Here is an 18,141-nt window from a genome sequence, read left to right on the forward strand (position 1 = left end):
TGTATTAGGTGTTATTGTAGGAGTAGATTTTCACATTAAAGAAAAAAGTTAAATGCATATTCTTGAACAGTAATACGTAAATCAAGCAAAAGATTAGATAAAGAAGTACAACAGATTAGAAATTAGATAGTTGTTTGGATGGTAGATGTTATGTCTGAAGTGATTCAAGGTTTTCTCATGGAAAAATTTGTTGTTGACCTTACCGACATCACGTGCACGTATTATTTTTAAGACCTAATTGGGATACCTTGGATTAGCATTAGACACTGAAAACCCCCTTAGACCGAGACTGTCAATAAGTAGGTTTTGATGATGACAAAATCTATAATGAAATAAGATAGTTAAATTGGTAATATAAATGTTTTACTATAGCTAAGCATTCTTAGACAACATACTTAGACAAGCATTGGATATAGGAAAGGTTAGCTAGGTCAAAGGCTTCATTATTTGTAAATATCTAAATATTAGACTTCCATGTTCATTACTGTGGATATATGTTTTTGTTCAACTAATATGTATTCAATGAGTTTAAGCTAAGTATAACAAAAGCACAAGTCATACAAAAAATATGATACTTGAAGTCTGAAGCCAACATGAAAGAAATTGAAGCTTTGAATAACTTAATAATAAGTGTTAATCAAATGAGTCACAAGCTAGACTATAAGACTAAAGTTCTTAGACAACCATGACATTAGACAAATCAAACAATGCAAATGCAGTTGAACTTAGTAAAGATATATGATGATCAAACGAGTCAACATGATATAGTAAGGCTAAACTCCTACAAGCAGTAAATGAGTCAATGCAAACACAATAAGGTACTAGAAGAGTATTAGTATCATGCGAGTCAAAGCCAACTCATGAAGTCAAATGTTAAATATTTGTATTAGACGAGTCAACTCATGAAGCTGAATGTTGAAAATGATAAATATTATTATATGTTTATAAACCAATCACGATTATGAAAAATACTTTGTAGATCTGTAAGAGAATCTTCAAATGATTGAAGCCACATTAGTATAAAGTTTAAAGTTCAAGTTGATGAATGGTAGAAAAGGAATGCATTGATAACTGTGAATGTAATGTCAAGAACTTCTAAATGAAGCAAGGACAAAATATTGAAGATATGAAGAATATACTGAATTAAATATGCATCAATGGTCAAACAACACAACGTGATTATAAATACTAAGATCTAGATGAAGAACACAAGAAGAATACGAGAGAAATAAAAAAACTGCTGAAAATTTGTCAAATATTCTAGAGAAATTACCTGAGAATACTTTGAGAGCATAAAATCAAATTCATATTTTGTAGAGTGATATTGGGTTGAGTGTTAAGTATTGTAATATCCCTCACATTGTAAAGTATACCATATGAGCTTGATTGTACTCTCTTGTGTGAGAGATTGTTATTGGTCTTTGAAATTGAGAGTTATTGGTCTTGGGGAGAGATCGAGAAGGATACTTAGAGGTTAAACTTGTTGCAACCTAGAGAGGTTGATACTTATGCTAGTTAGAGGATTTGGTTAGTGAAACTCTTAAGCAAGTTGCTTAAGATACTAGACGTCGCCTCAAGGTGTGAGGTGAACCAATATAAATTCTTTTATGCATCATGGAATACCTGGAAAACACTAGAAGAAGGGTTGAATAGTGTTGTAGGAAAACTTTTTAACAAAAAGGTAGTTTGACAACTTTGCAAAAGATTAATGATTGGTGTATTAAAATGATGACCTACATTAAAAGAATGGACATTGCCTTATAAAAAATCAATATGAATGGTATTTCTTATATCTGTGGTGAAAGTGAGAAATTGATTAAACGAAGAATGTGGAATGAAAGTTAAGACAAACATTCCATTAAAATGCTAGAGTCAAACATTTGTTGTAAAATGCATTATCTGAAGAGTACATCATCATAATGGGTCATAAAGTCTCATCCAAAGAAATATAGGAAGAACTGATCAAGGAACAAAAATGATATAGTAGTAGGAATATAAATTTATAAGTGAGAGTCTAAACAAACAATGGCTTACACTCTCATTGTAGACACCATAAGTTCAAGTTCAAATGATGACATACATTATGTTTGTGAAGCTTAATATGAGTTATCAAATTGCTCTATTTAAAGCTAACATTTATTTTGGATCCTTCTAAGTGGAATGTCTTCAAACTCATAAGTTTACTTTCCTTTCTCTCTTTCATTTTAGTCTTTTTAATTCCATTTCTAATTGTTCTTATTTAGTTATTGGTTTTATTTCTATCTAGACATATTGTTCATTATTATGTGGTATCTAGAGCCTTAGGTTTGGTCATCTTTAGGAAAGCATGCTAGGTAGAAGCTTTTTACACTTTTCCGTCAATGCTCAACACTAGTTTTCCTCGCTCAACATGGATGTGAATTTTCATTCAACATTGTTTTTGTGATATCTTGCGTTTTATGCATGCATTTTTAGTAAATAAAAAATTACGTGGCTTCGTTGGCTTGTCAGGATCAACTTCCAGTGCTTTATTTAACCTTAATTCAATTATTTGATGTTTTCATTTGGTGTTAATTCATTCAATACACTAAAGTTTAATTGTTGTTTTTGTTATTCCTATTTTGATCAATATTAATTTATTGTTGTTTTTGGTATTATGTTTGTTGGATTGAGTTTGATGGTTGTGCACATCATCAAGAACACCTCAAGGTTGATCAAAAGACTTCAAATTAGTGCTTAGGAGTGTTTTTCCAACCACACTCTAGAGTTCAAACATGAACCTTCATGTTCAAGCACATCTCTTCTTAGAATTCTTCAACAAGTAGACTTCTAAGTTCTCTTTTGTTTGTTTTTCCAACTATTATTTCTTATCTTGCTTGGCCTATATTGAGTCTTTGTTCTATGTTTAGCCTTTGATGTGAGTCATATGTGGTTCCTCTTTAAGAGTTTTCCAGATTTTTTCTTGAATTGCACTTACTAGATTCTTTTGCATTATTCCTTTTGTATGATGAATTAAGATGGATCAAATTAGGATTTAAGTGTGTATGCTTTGCTTATATGTTTTGCACTAGTATATGTACTCCTGAAACACAAAATTCATTTTGATCAAACACATATACACAATCTTGTCTTGTCTTGGCCAAAAATGAAAAATATGAAGTGTTGCATCAATTAACATTGGAAATAAAATTTCATTAGCTTCTTGTTTGCTTCTGGACGAGACTTATTGCTTTTCTTGTGTGAGTTTGACATCAATTTTTGAGCTTCTACTTACTTCATTTTAAAAGAAATATAGGTTCGAAGCATGCAAAATTATTTCCACTCATTTTTAGATCTTTCTCTTCATGTATGCATAAAGTTTTTAGTGTGATTGCCTCTTGTTTGTGTGTATTCTTTTTGTTGTAGTATTTTCATATGTTCCTTTGTATTGAGTCCTTAATTTTCCTTGCTGTTTTATGTCTTTTAGTACTTTAGTGTGCTGCCAATTTCCTGTGCAAATTTCCTGTCTCAATTATCCATCAACGCAACGCTAAATAAATTAAATGTAAAAGTGTCTAAGAGAGTTATACTAAACGCGTAAGCTATACTATACCCAATGGTAATCAGTTGAACTCTCAAAAAGCAAAACGGTACGCTCATCATTCTTCGCTATAAAATAACCTTCTGTATAACATCAACTCCTTTTTGGTTGGTATATACACACACACACATGCATGCAATCTAACTACCTATGCTTAACACATCATAAATGGTGAAAATTAATTAGTACTAATCAAGCGTCTAGATAGTATTTGCCGTTTAGGGAACACTAAACTCAACTAAATTCTTTAGCCATAACTCATAGAACTCTCAAAGATAATCAAAATATATCATTAAATGAATCTCATCTTTTTTTATATGAGAATCGTTGAATGAACTTGATTCAACATGCTTTAGTGTGTTTATTTTACGTCTAGAAAATCAAATGTTTATGGCATGTAGCCTGAGTGATGTTTTACATAACATCGTCTAAGACAATCCATCTACACACTATCACAAGTACAGACGCAAAATGCTTCTAACAAAATTCGTAGTATGGTTCATGACACATCATTCAAAGTATAATTCCACTTAAAACTTAACCTTCCACGTCATAATTTGCCACGTTGGACTCACTAAAATAAGAAATAATGACTATTCTCAAATTTTCTAACAAATACAACCTCGTGATCTTACCCCTGTCTCTCACATCACAACCGCCAAACCAAAACCCTTTGTATTCTTTGAGTTACCAAAACCCTAATTGTCGTGTTTCTTGAGTCACCACAATCCTATTCTAAAAAACCTCTATTTCCCAAAACTTTCAAGAACCTTTGAAAAATCATGGTTTCTCAACCGAAAGAAGTCATCACCCTTGGTGAAGTATTTTCTAATGTAAGAAGGGCATCCATTCTACCTCTACCCATGGATAAAGTGATCAAAATTTACTTGGAACACTGGGTTGATCTCTAGGACCTAAGAATCCATGACTATGACATACTGTGTGACAAACATCGTTGTGGGATTCATCGATTCTTTAAATGGGATTCTCCCATTTTGCCTGAACTGATTCATCAATTATGGACCAATATAGAACTAAGAGTAAAATAAATTATTTCAAAAGCGTTAGGTCAAGAAGTATCTATCAAAATCGAAGCCATAGTTTAGGCCACTGAGTGTCCCAAAGTGGACAACTGCTACTACAATGATTGGGATTTGGTGTATAAAGGAGAAAGAGAAGTGGAAAAGCTACTCTACAGGCCAAACTGCAAACCTGAATATATTGGTATAGAGTTAATCTACAAGGATCTTACCCAACATGCAAAGGCAGTTCAACATGTTTGCTCTAAAACCTTTTTTCACAAGAATAACTCTCGTGATCACATTGGGTAGGTCTGCCATCTACCACATGATGATTGGAATTTTGTTCAATCTACCTCACTTTATTTACATAAACTTCATGAGTTACATCAGAGGAATGGATGGTTACATTTTTTGGTGTTATTACCCTTTTTTTATCTCTAGAATAATGCAACATCAAGGAGTTCTAAACCACTTAATGTTACCATCCACTTCAGTCCTAGTCAGAAACGTCATTCTGGTAAATAGTGCAGTTATAAGCCATAAATTCAACATTGGGAACAACAAGCAAATGAATTTGGAAGTAAATAAACTCAACAAAGTCCCCCTTTGTAAGCAGAAAGGATAGCCACTGAAAGGCAAAATAGACCAACACTTCTTCATCTAAACGTTGAACAAAAGGAAGGGCTCTCAATGAAATGGTCCCAAAGAGGACTTCATGAAGTTGAAAGAGGCTTGATGGGCTGTGAGGCTTTGAGGGTATATCAAGGGGAAAGACTAACCAAAGAACACATAGAACAAATAATTGTTGCTCAATGTTCTCCACCCCATCCATCGATACAATGTCCAACCCTCTCTCACTTCCACTAATAGAGCAAATTCAACACTTGAAAAGTGGCAAAATTATTAAGCTCATGGCAAGAAAACCAAAGAGGTTGAAATCATCTGTCAACACCCAATTTCGTCCGGGAGATTAAATAATAGAATTTGATTTTACTTTTATCTTATTTTATTTTCTTTCATTTTTATTTTATTTTATGTTATTTTATTATTTTTAATTCTATTTTTATATTTTTTTAGTCTAAAAAAAATAATAAATAAAAAAAAGAAGAAAACTAAGAAAATGAAAAAAAAAAGAATTTTGGTAAAGCCACATATGCAACACAACAAAGGAGACACAACAGCGTTTCGCATTGCAATTTGGCGTTGCAATTTGGCAGGTACAGAGCAATTCGGTTCTTGGCAGCAGAGGAAGTTTTGAGGATCAAAGTATCAAGACAAAAAAAGCACATGGGCAACATTTTTTTTCTCGGCACACAGGTCTTCATGATCATCCTTCAGATATCATCACACGCAACTCACATTCACCCATTACCACAGTCGTTTTTACCATCACAGACTGTGCCTCATGGTTTCAACCTATCATCCATTACACCTATTATCCCCAACAACAAATCACTCATGACCTCTCCGTCACAGAAACATAAAATCACTCACAGAACCCGTTTTTCCTCCAAGAGAACCATCTCTCTTTTTCTTCTTCTTCTTCTCTTCCATCTTCCTACCCAAGGGAGAAGAGACTTCTCTTTGGCTTTCACCCGTGACACACTTAACAACATCCGTCACTCACAGCTCAGATTCCTCCATCGCACACGACTCATATTCACGAATCATATTCAAGCCATAGTCATCTTGCCATACACAACTTCTACCAATACTTTTCCATCACTTTCATCTCCATCAAATCCTCATTCCCATCCCCTGTATCATGCTTCTCAACTATTTTCCCTGCATTCCAATCAAAACAGAGAAGACCAAAACAATGTCATAACCTCCACCAGGCTTCCATCATCACATACCAATCCATCCTAACATCCCAAAATAACCATTCACGAACAAGACTCGGTTCAACATTTTGTTCATTTTCATCCACCAACCATCAAAAACCCAAAAACCTAATCAAAACGTAGAAGCAAAAGCAGAAGGTTAATATCTGATCAGAACGGAGATAGGAGAAAAAAGGAGATAGCGTCACCTACATCTACTTCATTTGCAAGCTCGGTAATGGCCATGGGCGGCGACTAGGGTTGTCAACGGAGGTGCTAGCAGAACCTCTGGTGGTGCCTGTCTCAAGGTGGAAGGTACGACGGTAGGCTTCAAATTGGAAAGAAGACGCGTCGCGTTCAGAGGAAGAAGGGAGAGTTTGGTGGCAGCGGCACCATTACAGCAACAAACGGCCGGCGTCGTCAACGAACAGGGGTGTTTCTCTGGCGCGACGGGCAACGAAAGGGGGAAAGCGTTCTTCCCGGCTAGCGATGGCTCTAATGGCGAGAGGCATTGTCGGTGGCGCCGTAGACTGCAGTTCCCAACGGTTAGTCGCGGTGGCGGAGACGGTGGTGCAACCACGGCAGAGACGAGCTTCCATGGAGTTTTATTTCTCCTTGAAGGAGACCCTAGGTCCCGGAAGAGCTCAGCTTCTTTGGAGAGGAAAGGAAACCTGGATCTTGGAGTTTAATGCAAATGAGGTGAAATTGTTGAGACATCTTAAGTTTTTGATGGTGCTAAGGGGCCTTGGGGCTTGGCTAATGGACTGGTTCTTCTTCCCTGCCACCACGCAACGCAATTCACACCTCCATTGTGCTTCTACAAAAAAAAGGGTCATGGGCCTGACCAGAAACTACTACATGCCACCTCCAACTTTGCTGCTGTACTTCTTTGGCCTGGACGAAGAAATTTCGAGCTGCACTCCCACTTTCAGTCTTGCACCTCTGACAGATTATAAGGTGGGCTTGGGCTCAAACCAAAAGGACCTCAATTTTGTTCATCACTCCCGATTTTTAATCTCTGCACTCCTATTCTTATTAGGCTTGGACTGTGGTGTTTTTTTTTTATTTATTTGTCTTTTCTTTTTATTTTCTTTATCTCTAGTATTTTTCTTATTATTGTGTGTTGTTATATTCATTTGTTAATAAAAATAAAAATATAAAAATAAAATTTCTTTTATAATATAACGAAAATATTTTAAAAGGTTTAAGCACACGTGCGACCATTCGCGTCAGCCTTGTGTTGAAAACCTTTTCCTCATTCTTTTAAAAATAAAAAAAAAAATTATTATTTTAAAAAGGTTTAAGCACACGTGCGACCATTCGCGTCAGCCTTGTGTTAAAAACCTTTTTCTTCTTCTTTTAAAAATAAAAAATTTATTTTAAGAGGTTTAAGCACACGTGCAACCATTCGCGTCAACCTTGTGTTGAAAACATTTTTTCTCCTTCTTTTAAAATTAAAAAAAAATATTATTTTAAAAAGGTTTAAGCACACGTGCGACCATTCGCGTCAGCCTTGTGTTAAAAACCTTTTTCTTCTTCTTTTAAAAATAAAAAAGTTATTTTAAGAGGTTTAAGCACACGTGCGACCATTCGCGTCAGCCTTGTGTTGAAAACCTTATTCTCCTTCTTTTAAAAATAAAAAAATTTTATTTTAAAAGGTTTAAGCACACGTGCGACTATTCGCATCAGCCTTGTATTAAAAACCTTTTTCTTCTTCTCTCAAAAAATTAACAAAAAACATAAAACGTCATGTTTTCAAACAATCATCCGAACATAATTAAAGAACTACGTAACCCTGATTTCTCAGTCCAACTGAGAATACGTAGGAGCAAGGTCAATCCTTGTCGGGCACAAAAAACACAATTTTTTTTTCTTTAGAGTTTTATTTTTTAGGGGAAATTAAACATTTTGCAAACAACATCAAATTCGCGTATTTGATTAAAGGTACTGCCTTCGGGCAGGCGTTGTAGGGTGCTAATACCTTCCCTACACGTAACTGACTCCCGAACCCAATCTTTGGTTTTCGTGGACTGTGCCTTATCATTTTATGGTTTTTCCGTAGTTTTCCAGAATAAACTATGGTGGCGACTCCAAACTCTTTTTTTCAAATCGTTTTCTTTTTTTGGATCGTCGTCCCGTTGCGACTCCAGTTGCGACATCATCATCAGTTGAAAAACAAAATCCTGATGAATAATCAAATTCCAAGGACCAATTTGTTATCAAGCAGTGAAAGAAACGAGCAACCTCTTCAAACAAGGGAAATGACCTGGAAAGCAAGATTGCCACCAAAGAACCAGCGTCCAAGAAACAAAAATTAGTAATCAAACGGTCTGCAAAACCAATGCTTAAAGTATCTAGTAAGGTAGAATCTGGTGTTTAGATCATCCCAGAAGAAGGATCACCTTAGCGATCCAAGAAATTGATGTTAATCAACCAACCACTCCTGCACGAGAACAAAGATGGTAAAATTGGAAATATGTCTGTCATGGAATCATTCACAACTCAACCCCTCCCATAACCAACAATCCTCAAATACTCCTACCTCTACCTTAGCCTACTGAAATAAAACCTTGTCAATTTAACTATTTCAAGAACAATCTAGATCTGAATCATCTGCAATCCACGACTCAACCTCAAAACCAACCTTAAATTTAACATCCCTTTTCCCTTCAAACTATCATCCCACACCATACCAACACTTTGATTATCCTCTTCTTCACATCCACAAAACTAAAACTATGAACCTTAACCCTCACTTGATGGTCCCAAGAATTTGCCCATCTTTTAACCCGTCCATAGAGATTTTGTAGAAATACCTTGTAATGGGACCCCCTACCAACCATCATACCATTATATTACTTCACCCGAATACCAAAAACTACCGCAGACTCCTATAACTTAAGGACCAAAGATTTACATTTTTAAAAACGGGAACTAAACTGAACATCCGCTTATAACTTAGGGACCAAAAAGAGGTTTAAACCTATAAAAAAATGAACTTGCTTATTCATTTTTTTTATCTTTAGTCATAAAAGATTTAATGCATCTAGAATTATATAAGTGTCTAACATGCTTTGGTATATATAATTTCATGCATATTTGTGAGCATCTAGTTTATGATTAAAGCAAATCCAGGAGATTATATCCTTTTGATCCAAAAAAATGATCATACATACCTTAGGCTAGTAAATAATTTATGATTTCAATTTTGTATCATAGAAATTTTATGAAGATAAGCCATGGTTAAATAGTTAAGAAGGGAATGGTTACTAACAATTGTTTATGATTGTTAGGTTGCTGAGATAGAATTTTTATTCATTGTTGGATTATTAAAAAGTGTTATTAAGACAATTGTATAACGTAGGTAACTATGTTAGGGTTATTTTTTAAATGACCTATTGACTTTCGAATTCCTTAAGCTTTGAGTGTCTTTCATCTTTGCTTTATAAGACTTGGGAAATTAATTTGTGGAGTTTAAGGTGTATATTATTTTGGTGATGGATTTAGAGTACATATGATAAACGGTAATCGTTTCCTTTGCCTTATGATAAACTAAAGTTGTAGTTTTCAATGACAACTTCTCTATAATTTTAAAAGCTCGAGTTAAAATAGTATTTTGAAATTTCTTTACCCAAAACTCATGTTCATAAATCAATGACTATCCTTTAATGTAAAATTTTTCAATACTACTGAAATTTTTTGAAAAAAAAAAAACTAATAATATATTTTTTTTTTGCGTATCTCAAATAAATTTTGTTAATAAATATGTTTTTAGTCCTTAAACTTAGATATAAAGTTAGAATTCATTCATGTCTCAAATCTTAATACAATTTGATTCTCATATTTAAAAACAAATAAATATAATCATTTTAACATAATTGTGTTAAATATTTTTTATATTTAAGCTATTTACATCATTTGACATATTCCATTTCTTAAATAAAAATTTAAAACACGATTTAATTCAAAAAAAAATTAAAATCGTTAAAATAAAAAGATTATATTTATTTATTTTTCAAGTTTAAGGCCAAAATATATTAAAGTTTAAAATAAAATTTTAATTTAAGATTTAAAACATATTTAACCTTATATATATTGTATAAAATGATTATTTGATATTGATTTTTTCTCTATTTTCGTTTTACGATTTATTTTATAAAATATTATATTTGTAATAAAAATAAATATAAACAAAATTTAAAAATAAAAAGAACGATGGTGAAAGTATGAGGGTGATTCTTTTTCGAATGGAGAATGATATCTGTCATAATTTTATTGTGAAAAAAGTTGTCAAAGAGAGGTTTAGTTATTCATCTCCTTGCGATTGGAAGACCAAAACAGCCTTATATAACCTTCTGACTCTTATCTCCTCCTACGTTACAGTCCCTCTCATTTCATGGCGCACAAGCCTTTCAAATTCAATGGTAATCTCACAACTCCCACCTGAAGCCACATTTTCTTCTTAATTTTCTTTTAACTTCCTTTCCCTCTATCTCACCAAACAATGAACACGCAAAAATTAAAACACTATTTTCCCTATTTGATTTTTGTGTCCATCAGAGGATATTCTCGAGCAACTGAGAAATGGGACTGCGAAATTCGAGCTTCTTTCTTCTCCTGTTCCGTCAGTTGCTGCTCCTCCAAACAACAACACAAGCTTGTTTGGAATTGGGAATTGTAGCGCTCTCTTTTTCGCTAGAATTGGCTCTTCGGGCTCTTCCTCGTGAGTTTTCCATTTCTTCTCTCATTTTTATCTGCCATTTTATTAAATTTTTTTTACGTTGAAATATGTTTTTAATATATTTACTTGATATTCATTTTCGATTTAGTCCTTGTATGAAAATAAAGATGTTAATTTGTTCCTAAACGTTTATGGTTTTTAATTTCATTACATATGTTTATCGTCGTTAAAATATAGTAGTCAGTGAAGAGTGGAGGAGGATGTGTGTTTGGATAAACAGAGTAATGAAGCATTTGTTAGTAAGTTATCCAATGCTGAAATATGATTTGAAAAGCTTATTCTGACATGCTACATCATGAAATGTGTTGAATTAGGTTGAAAAGAAGCTTGCAGAGAGGTTATAAGACACTTTCTTAATCCATATAGGCTTTTCATGGATCATTTCAACTGAGTGTCAAAAATAAGCAGCAGAAATACTGTAACTTTTAGTCCTGACAGTTCCTATACTGCATTTTAAACTCTATGTTAGTTTGGGGGTGTTACAAGGGCAACATATGGTGAAAATAACATTGAAAATGATTATATACGCATGGAGAACTTTTCTGTATTGGATCCAAATAGACAATAATTTCATGCGATGCATAGCGGTAGAAAATTCATTTTGACATATAATTTATTGTTATAGCTGCGGGGAACAAAGTGGGTCTATGTATTTGCGTCCAAATTTAGTCCATAGTCACTAAAACTTTGTATCTTGAGTTCATGAATTCATCCTTAATAAGGGGCTTTCAGAATAACAGGTTTGCTTGATAGGGTTGAATGCTTTAGAAAAAGTGGATTATATTTGAACTCTTCTCAATGCTTCGGATTTTGACGAGTTTCATCACTATGTCTTCACAGTATTGGGCACTCTCCCGCAATGAGGAAACTTGAGCATTTTTCAGTTCAGAAGGTTACAGGGGATGGGCGATGTCTGTTTCGTGCATTGGTATTGTCTTTTTTGCTTTTGTTATTGGCATTCAGTATGATATCTGCGCTGGCTATTGGGATGAAAAGATTAAAAGAATTATGAGAAGGGAATGCAAATAAAAGTAATGTAGAATTTAGATAGTATTGACTGAACTAGTCATATTAAGTTTGAGGTTGCTGGTGAAGGGCTCCTTTTTTTGGGAGTTACAACTTAAAACTGGAATCAAATCCTTGTGTGCATATTTACTCTGGTGCATTAATATTTTCTCCTTTTTTCGTGTAGTGCAGATAATCTAATTAACCTTGAGATCTAGAAGGTTCTTTGAATGGCACCACTCTTCAGTAATAGGTCTAGAAAAGTTGGATGGTGAATAATCACTAAGCTTGGACAGTGTCCTTACGGAACATACCTTATTTTTACGTAATTTTGTGATTTTTTTAGAAGCTGTATTTGTATGAGTTGTAATGCCACATTCTTTTGCGCATATAAATTTGTTAAATGTCAACTGCCAAATCTTTTCATGAGTTTGAGCTTCCACCGTGCAAGTTTTTCATATTGATTTAGTTGGTAAATGTTAACACTTGGTTCAATGACATAAGGTCAAAGGAATGGCTTACAATAAGGGAACAGTTCTCAATCAACGTGAGGAGAGAGAAAATGCAGGTATGCTTATATGCTACTGGAATATGCATGATGATACCCTTTTGTTTGTTTTGCTTTCTACTACAGAATTACATTATGTGAAACAGGTAGGCGATGATAGTTTTGGCTGTTTCCGCTGTCAAACTGAGCTACTTATCTTCTTGCCATGTTTATTTTTCGTGCCTTATAAGTTATTACCTTTTTCCTCCTTTCTCTTGGATTTTCTTTTCTTGTCAATGTTTTGCCTTGCCCGTGATGGCACAGATGAATTAAGAATGGCTGTGAAAGAAGCTATATGTGAAAATGAGGGTGAACGTAATTTATATGAAGAAGCCCTCATTGCCATCAGAGTTGATGAACCTCTAAATCGGTATGTTTTGGAAGCATTAACAGAAAATGAAGATCTCGAAGTGTGTTGTTAGTTTGAGTTAAATGTCATAATTAAATGTGTACTTTTTTTGTAGTTACTGCCAACGGATCGCACGACCTGATTTCTGGGGAGGAGAATCAGAGCTGTTGGTTAGTGCTTCCTTTATGCTTACCTGCTAAATTTTGCGAACTCTCCTTTTATCTTTTAAGGATAATACATTTCCCAGTTGACCTTTCGAGTTTATATGAGTTTAATTTAAATGTTTCACAGTGGATCTCCTAACTTTTTATTTTAATTTCAATGTCATTCACGTCTTTCTCTTTGCCCCCATTGATTTATAGGTTTAATACATCTTTTGGTCCCTACTTTTATGCGTTTGGTTCAAAATGATCCCACTTTTTAAAAAAGTTCAAAAAGATCCCATATTTCGTTAAAAAATGTTCATTTTGGTCCTTTTCGCTGACGCCGTTAAAAATCTAACGGTTCAAATGCCACCGTGGCCAAACTTTAATGAGATGTGAATTTTATAAATACGTGGCATGTTAATCTGGGTAAACATTTTAAAAAAATTAAGATGACATCTTTCACCCTTGGAGAATGCAGGTCAGCCACCCATGTCTCTCATTCCACCACCACCAAGGAGACTCGTGAATCCGGTAAACTCAGAAAATATATCATCGGCATTTCTGGAACCGGAATGTTGTCAGCCCACCATCGCTGCCACCAAGAAAACGACTGCCACCCGGTACCACCCCATTCAAACCCTCCTCACCATACTGATCATAACGACACGTTTCTGGGATTCACAATTCAAATTAGGAAAAGAAAAACCACCTAACCCCACCTTAGAAAAACCAAAAAATTGGAAAACTTTTAAATATCAAACTACCAACTGATGCTGTAAACCAAAAACCTACCCCAGCCTTTTAGATTCAGCCCAAGAAACTCAAAATTGAAAACCCTTGAAAAAAAAATTGCAACTTTACACGAAACACTACACCATCAAATTTGAATAGTGTTCTCAAACACTAATTAAACAATTCAACATTCAAATTAGGGCAAAACAAGAAAACCCCACAATTTAATAACAGTTTCCCATCCAAATGCACCATCAAAATTACAACTTCTAAGGGGAAAACAAACAAAAAAAACTCAAATTACTTTAGAAAAAGTAAAATTTTTGAAATGGGCATACTGGACTGACATACATCATATGCTTTGGAAATTTGCTTGAATTTAGCTTCAGCTCTTGTTGTCAGGATTCTTATCAGGGTGCCACTTCATGGCCAAACTTCCATATGCTTTCTTAATATCATCATCTTTGGCGCTCCTATCTACTTTAAGAATCTTGTAGTAGTCCACGCCCACGTTTTCTGTGATTTTTGTTCACTGCTATGAAATACAAGAAAGAGGGGTTACCATTTCTCACTCATTTATATAAGTTTAATTTAACTGTGAGAGAGAAAGAGGGAAACGACGCAGTTTTGCAGTGCCACGTATTTATAAAATTCACAGCTCATTAAAGTTTGGCCACGGTGGCATTTGAACTGTTAGATTTTTAACAGTGTCAACGAAAAGGACCGAAATGAACATTTTTTAACGAAATATGGGATCATTTTGAAATTTTTTAAAAAGTGGGATCATTTTGAACCAAACGCATAAAAGTAGGGACCAAAAGATGTATTAAACCTAATTTATATGTCAAGATGGTAGACTTTGTTGAGTTCTGGTCTATGATATGAGATCTTGCATTAAGGGTAACTTTATGCTTTTCACAGAAAATGTATTCTAAAGATTACAGTTGAATGGCTTCAAATTGACGTGGAAGTCAATAGACCCACTGAAGAAATATTTCTGGTATTGATAGTATTTATCTGACATCGATGAGACTGACATTTTCCCCCAAGGTTTAAGAAAATATTTTACCTTGAGTGTGTTTAGTAGCTGGAGCTTGCTGGTTAATCAGAGATTGTAACCCATACAACTTTTATCTCATCAAGGAATTGGAAAATTTGACTTTCTTGAAATTAAATCATTCAAATTTTAGAGTTAATGGGTATTTTAGCTTATGCATTTCATATAAATATTTATTTTATATAACTAATAGCATTAATAAATAAATGTTTAATATCATGTTTAAATTAATATTCATAATAAATAGAGTTTGGTATCATGTTTAATATTTAACCATTGAGAAAACTTATATCACGAGTTTCTAAGTAGAACTCCCATTGAAACCTTTCTTCATCGCTTCTTTGGAGGAATTGGTTATACTTATTCATTGACTTTGTGTTTACAGCTGGGTGCACAAACTCTTTGAATGAATTATGAGATATTGACCTATGACAATATTCTGGCAGGTGCTGTCAAAGTTATGTAAACAGCCAATCGTTGTGTACATCCCAGAGCATGAGGTATACGTTAAACAATTTTTCTTGGTTAGCATTTATCTATTTTGCTTGGGAAGGAAGAGCTTGCAATTAGTGTGCTCCCATCCTTTTGTTGAGTATAGTCACACTGTACACGCTACAAGACAGATTAATATTTTATCGGATATTATGCGCATGAGTCTTATCTAAATATGGATGGAGGTGGTCATAGATTTTTTGCTGCTAAAATTTGTTGTTTGGATTTAACTGGTAATTGATCTTGCATTTTGGAACTAAAATGTGAAGAGGTTATCTATAATATTAGTGCATTTGTAATGATAAGGTGTCTTGTGTGTCTTTTTTATTAAATGGTTATCATGTGTTCGTATACTATTAGGAAGTAAGTTTAAACTTAACTCATCCACACAATTAGCTTATAAGAGAAGGTTTGCTATTGTAATTTGACTTTATTTCTAGTTGATGTGAGATCTCAACACATCCGCTCATGCAAAGGATTTGATTTCTCAAGCTTGGAACTAAATGTTTATAGATAGTCTGATAATGGCCCACTGTAGGTGGTACGATATACTTAACAAATCTCGTTAGGTTAAACTATGATACTATATTAGGAGATGGTTTATGTTTATTTTAATCTTACAAAATTAGCTTACTTATATATTATAATCATGATATTACTAGCTGATGTGATATCTCCAACACATCTCCGAGCATAGGATTAAATATTTGTGAGTAGTCTAATTGGAGTCAATCTCAATTGGTGTAGATGATAGCACAATGGTCGGATAAGATGCTACTTGTTAAATATATGTTGGATGGATATAATCATTGTTTAATCTATGGACTTAAATTAGGACCAGATCGAGGTTTCCAAAGGGCGGGATTTGCTTTGATTAGAACGATTTCTAGGTTTAGTATTTTAAGGTCTAAATTTCTGAAGTTAATGTTTGAAAGGATGGCTGGGTTTAAAACAGATATGACAGCAACAAGGTTAAGAGTTTATGTATCTCTGTAGGTTTTGTGAAGCTAAAGCTAGAGTTATGAGAGAAATTTGAGGGCAGATGCATGCCTTTCGCAGACGTGATGAGGGAACTAGAAGGGAAAGGTAAGAAATAAGGAAACTTAAGCCTATGACTTCTAGGTGCACGACTGGAGTAAATTGGAAATTAATGTTAAAATGTTTGCAAAAGAGAAGTGATACTGTCAGACTTAGATCCCTGCCTTCACAAACATGCTACGATAGCGGTGGAGCAAAGTGAGGAGAATTTTGAAAATCATATCAGCTTCCTGTTTGTTTATTATGACTTTATTAGGCATTCATAACCTATGAAGCTCAAACACATCTCTTCAATACTATGTCCAAATGTCCAAAAGACGCTAAATATTCATATAGCTAGTCCATGGTTTTCTTCAATACTACGTCCAGGTGTCCAAAAGAGGCTAAAAATATATATAGCAGGTCCATGGTTTTTAATCTGTGGCAGTAAAGATGCGTTTATATTCTAACCTTAATGATAAAGGGTTCCATTTTGATCCTCTTCCCATTTTTATTTTTGAATGGGAGATGGTAACCATTCAATTGTTTTTCTTGTATTTGACATTTCAGTGAACTAAGAATTTACTCAAAATTAAGTGACATTATGTTTCTTCCTGTTCCGCACGCACCTAGGATATGAATGTATCCTTCTATCAATGTGTTATAAGGTTGCATCATATCATTTATCTACTAAAGTTTCCTGTTATCTCTTTGTAAACTACATGCAGCATAGAGGCGGTGGTTTTGGATCTGGCTTCATTCCCATTGCTGAGTATGGAAGTGAATTTAGAAAGGGTTCTAGGAGAAAAGCTGTGAGGCTACTGTACAGCGGCAAGAACCATTATGATCTTCTGGTATGAGAAACTGCTAACGAAGGAGAAGGAAGAAAAAGTAGGAGATTAAAACGCCATTTTTGTAATGATTTTGTTCTATTCATCCACGTATTTTGTTTCTTTTGTTTGTTTTACGATTTTTGCTAGTCCACCAAGAACACCTAGTTTTCATTTTTAATATGAAACGAAGTATTCTAAAACGATTTTGAGGTTGAGCACAAATGGAAAAGAAGTTTGATTATCCACATGGAAGAGCATTTCCTCTATTTTGTTAATTATGAAATTTTGATATACATGGATTGTTTTTTGTATGACTAATCAATTTAAAATAACTTGATATAACTTTTAAAGTAACTATATAAGATATATTTATATATATACTGTAAAATTATTTTACATTAAGTATATAACCAACTCTCCTATAAATTATAAGGAGAATTTGACGATTCTCCAATCAGGTAAGGTTAAATAATATTTTTATTTTTATTTTAAAATAGACGCGTATATGATATAATTTTAACAGAACGGCAATTCCACGTTTTTTTTCCTAATTCTTATATATATATATATATATATATATATATATATATATATATATATTTATTTTAATTTTTAATAAATAGTATCCATCTCATATAAATATAAATTCTCCAATGCTCATAATCATTTTGTGAACGAAATAATTATAACATAATGCTTCTTGTTTCTATCCATACCCTTAAAAGAATATATCCAAAGAATATCAATGTTGATTAAATATCTTATTAAAGAGAAATATATAAAGAAACTCGTACCTGATGGAAGATTATAAATATTGT

The 18,141-nt window shown here is 33.7% G+C and overlaps 1 protein-coding gene across 2 annotated transcripts; it reads left to right on the forward strand.

Moving 5' to 3' along the window:
• Positions 1-10,689: 10,689 nt before the first annotated feature.
• Positions 10,690-17,568, forward strand: LOC106753419 (OTU domain-containing protein At3g57810). 2 transcript variants are annotated; one of them, XM_022777532.1, is made up of 8 exons: positions 10,690-10,828; positions 10,965-11,127; positions 11,986-12,073; positions 12,655-12,718; positions 12,962-13,067; positions 13,162-13,216; positions 15,428-15,481; positions 17,215-17,265. In XM_022777532.1, exons 1-8 carry the CDS (start codon positions 10,801-10,803, stop codon positions 17,221-17,223), a joined length of 567 nt encoding a protein of 188 aa, XP_022633253.1. In that variant the 5' UTR covers positions 10,690-10,800; the 3' UTR covers positions 17,224-17,265. The 2 variants fall into 2 exon arrangements, with proteins under 2 accessions (XP_022633253.1, XP_014490714.1); XM_014635228.2 differs by having other exon boundaries at positions 10,694-10,828; positions 17,219-17,568.
• The last annotated feature ends 573 nt before the right edge of the window (positions 17,569-18,141 follow it).

This window comes from Vigna radiata, unplaced genomic scaffold (genome assembly GCF_000741045.1).
Source record: "Vigna radiata var. radiata cultivar VC1973A unplaced genomic scaffold, Vradiata_ver6 scaffold_133, whole genome shotgun sequence".
In the NCBI taxonomy this organism is placed as follows: Eukaryota; Viridiplantae; Streptophyta; class Magnoliopsida; order Fabales; family Fabaceae; genus Vigna; species Vigna radiata.

Coding starts and splice junctions, on each gene's coding strand:
- LOC106753419 (XM_014635228.2), top strand. CDS start 10,801: ATGGCGCACAAGCCTTTCAAATTCAATG. Junction 11,128..11,985: donor GGCTCTTCGGGCTCTTCCTC/GTGAGTTTTCCA, acceptor ATGTCTTCACAG/TATTGGGCACTCTCCCGCAA. Junction 12,074..12,654: donor GATGTCTGTTTCGTGCATTG/GTATTGTCTTTT, acceptor CAATGACATAAG/GTCAAAGGAATGGCTTACAA.